At 43.9% G+C, this 2,719-nt stretch overlaps 1 protein-coding gene across 1 annotated transcript; it reads right to left on the minus strand.

Moving 5' to 3' along the window:
- Positions 1 to 554: 554 nt before the first annotated feature.
- On the minus strand, positions 555 to 2,311 carry wdr45 (WD repeat domain 45; the record flags this gene model as incomplete). Its single annotated transcript, XM_031839626.1, has 5 exons — positions 555 to 933; positions 1,197 to 1,342; positions 1,519 to 1,620; positions 1,893 to 2,101; positions 2,185 to 2,311. Coding segments are annotated over 5 exons (694 nt in total), but the record flags the coding sequence as incomplete, so codon positions are not given.
- Between the last annotated feature and the right edge of the window lie 408 nt (positions 2,312 to 2,719).

Consider the following 2,719-nt stretch of genomic DNA (forward strand, 5'->3'; position numbering starts at 1 on the left):
TAATAAATCAAGAGAGAAGTAGAGTCATTTTCTCATAGACTTCTATACAACCAGAGGAGTCGCCCCCTGGTGGACACTAGAGAGAATGCAGCTTTAACACATGAAGCTCTGACTTCACTCTTCAGAACCGGAGGTTGTTTCCTGGTTGGACTACAGGACTAGTTCATCCCTGCAGCTCTTTATTAGCGTAGCTTTGTTAGCAGCTAGTCCATTATTAACAGGAAGAAGCAAACTTTTATTGTGAAGTGTACAGGAAACCGTGGGCGACCGTGGCTCACTGGGTTAAGAGGGTTGTCTGGGAGCCGGAAGGTAAACGGTTCGATCGAAGTGTACCTGAGCAATACACTGAACCCCGGGCGACTGTCATTGGCAGCCCACTGCTCCCTATATACAGGGATGGGTCAAATGCAGAGACAAATTTCCCCCTTAAAGGGATCAATATAGTATAATTAATAAATAAATAAGAAACTAACAGTACGTATTAATCGCTGAGCTCTTTGTTTAATCTTCTCATAACTCTCCACCAGAAAGAAGAAAAACAAAATGTCAAACTATTCCTTTAAAGGTTGTAATTACAAACAAATTACAAATTCTCCATTTACAAGAGGTATGAAGGTGATGACATCACTGTGTGAAGATGAAGAGAACAAACACCAGGGATATAAACACTGATTTCTTCTCAAAAACGATTTTTAATTAGATTGTAACTTGTCGTCTCTTCTCTTCGTGATGCACATAAAGTTTCAGGCTGCTACATTCTGGAGATACGACGATAATAATTCAGTCATTTTCATTCGTCCTCCTCTTCCTCCTCACGTCGGCCTCAGAAGTCGTCGTCATCACAAATGTCCAGATAAACGTCGAAGGCTTCTCGGTTACAGTTTCCATCCGGAGTGAACACGTATTTATGAAACGTCCCGTCCACACAGATCGCTGCAGGACACAAAACAAGTTTACATTTTCCCTTCAAAATAAAAGTCTTGCTCCTCTATAGAAACAGAACCACCATGACTAGAAGTAGAGAGAACTAGAACACGTCTTTACTGAAGAATAACAGTTATAATGACATCAATCATTAAGAAGAAAAACTTCAAGTTTTTACAATAGAGTTTTTTTGCTATAAATATTAAACTATTTACATGTTTCAGCCTCTCACAGAAAAGGACATGAACATGATGCTTATTGTGTTTCCTCACCGATGACAGAGTTGACGTTCTTGGACGTGTTCTTCCCAAAAGCACAGATGCAGGCGCACTCAGCCGGCACGGTGAAGCTGGCCAACGACCACTGGCTGTCCACGTACTGACCGATCACAGGGCCCACCTTCCCCACACGGGCCAGCCTGAGGAGCACACGGCAATCAGCAGCACTCTCACAGGGTTCTCACTGATCATCGTATTAATGACACCTTTCCATGACTGGAAAGGTGGTCTACAGATGGTCCAGGTTTTCCAGGAAGCCTGGGAACCTGGTCTACAGACCAGTTCTGGGTTAAAGATCAGGAGCAGGAGGTCTTACGCGGAGCGGCGGTTCAGTTTGGTGTCTTTGAGAGCGAAGATGTGGACGGTTCCTTTATCACTGGAGGCACACAGGAAGGATGAGTCGTGGCTGAAGTTGATGCTGAAACAACAGAACAGAGTCGGAGCGTCAGTCCACAAACCCGTCGGTGACGTCGTGACGTCTAAACGTGCCGCTGTAAGCGACGCGCTGTCGTCTTTCAAATATTGATGTTTTCTTTCTAGGCGAGGAAGAGAAGAACCAAATACTAGAAGAATCACAGATTCTGCTTTTGGAAATCAAAAGCTCATTTGAAATGAGGAAGAGCCGTTTGACCATCGGACACGCCGTTTGGTCGACGCCTTCTAACTACCCATAATCCCCTGAGTGAGTACCAGTAGAGGGTGGCGGGGTCTGTCCCGCGCCGCAGCTCCACCAGCTTGTCTCTGGTCGTGGTGTCGAACAGACGGATCAGCGTTCCTTTGCGAGACGCCGACGCCGCCACGCTGCCCGGCTGGTTCAGAGCCACGCAGGCGATCTCGCTCTGGTGGGCGTTGATGGTGAACGGAGCCGACGACGTGCCGGGTTTGGTGTTAGAAAGGTCCTGAAGTGAGAGATAATCGTGACACTAACTCTGGTTATTTAATCCACTTGGTGTGTATTTTATTTCTCTTGTTTGTGACTTACGACCAGCTGCAGACTTCCACACTTATGACCCGGAAACACCAGCAGCTGTTTCTCCAGACTGGGACACAGATCACACAGACCTGGAGCACAGGAAGGGTTAACTTCACTATGAACGTGGTGGAGCGGGCTTAACAATCAGCTCTCTGCAGGTTCACCGCTCCACAGAGGTTCATTTATGAGTCAAATACAAACAACTGAGATCTGAAACAACTGGACAAAAAATAACGTCGAAGATTCTTAATATTATTCTTCAACTTTGTTTTAGTAATTTAGTTTTTTGCATAAAAATGCACAATTTAAATAAGGAAATAATAAATCTCATAATTATTATTTTAATGCTGTATAATAATGTTCTTAGAGCTTGTGTTATGAAGTTAAACAGCTCATAATTCATCTCTAATATCTGTTTTATATTCATGTGAAAACATCTCCTTCAAACTACTGGATTTATTCTAGTTTATCACCAAAACTACATTTTACAGATGACCTGTGAACACATCATGATAACGTTATAATGTACCTTCAGCCAGTACTC

The sequence above is a fragment of the Anarrhichthys ocellatus genome, unplaced genomic scaffold, assembly GCF_004355925.1.
Source record: "Anarrhichthys ocellatus isolate YVR2014 unplaced genomic scaffold, GSC_Weel_1.0 scaffold1788, whole genome shotgun sequence".
Lineage (NCBI taxonomy): Eukaryota > Metazoa > Chordata > Actinopteri > Perciformes > Anarhichadidae > Anarrhichthys > Anarrhichthys ocellatus.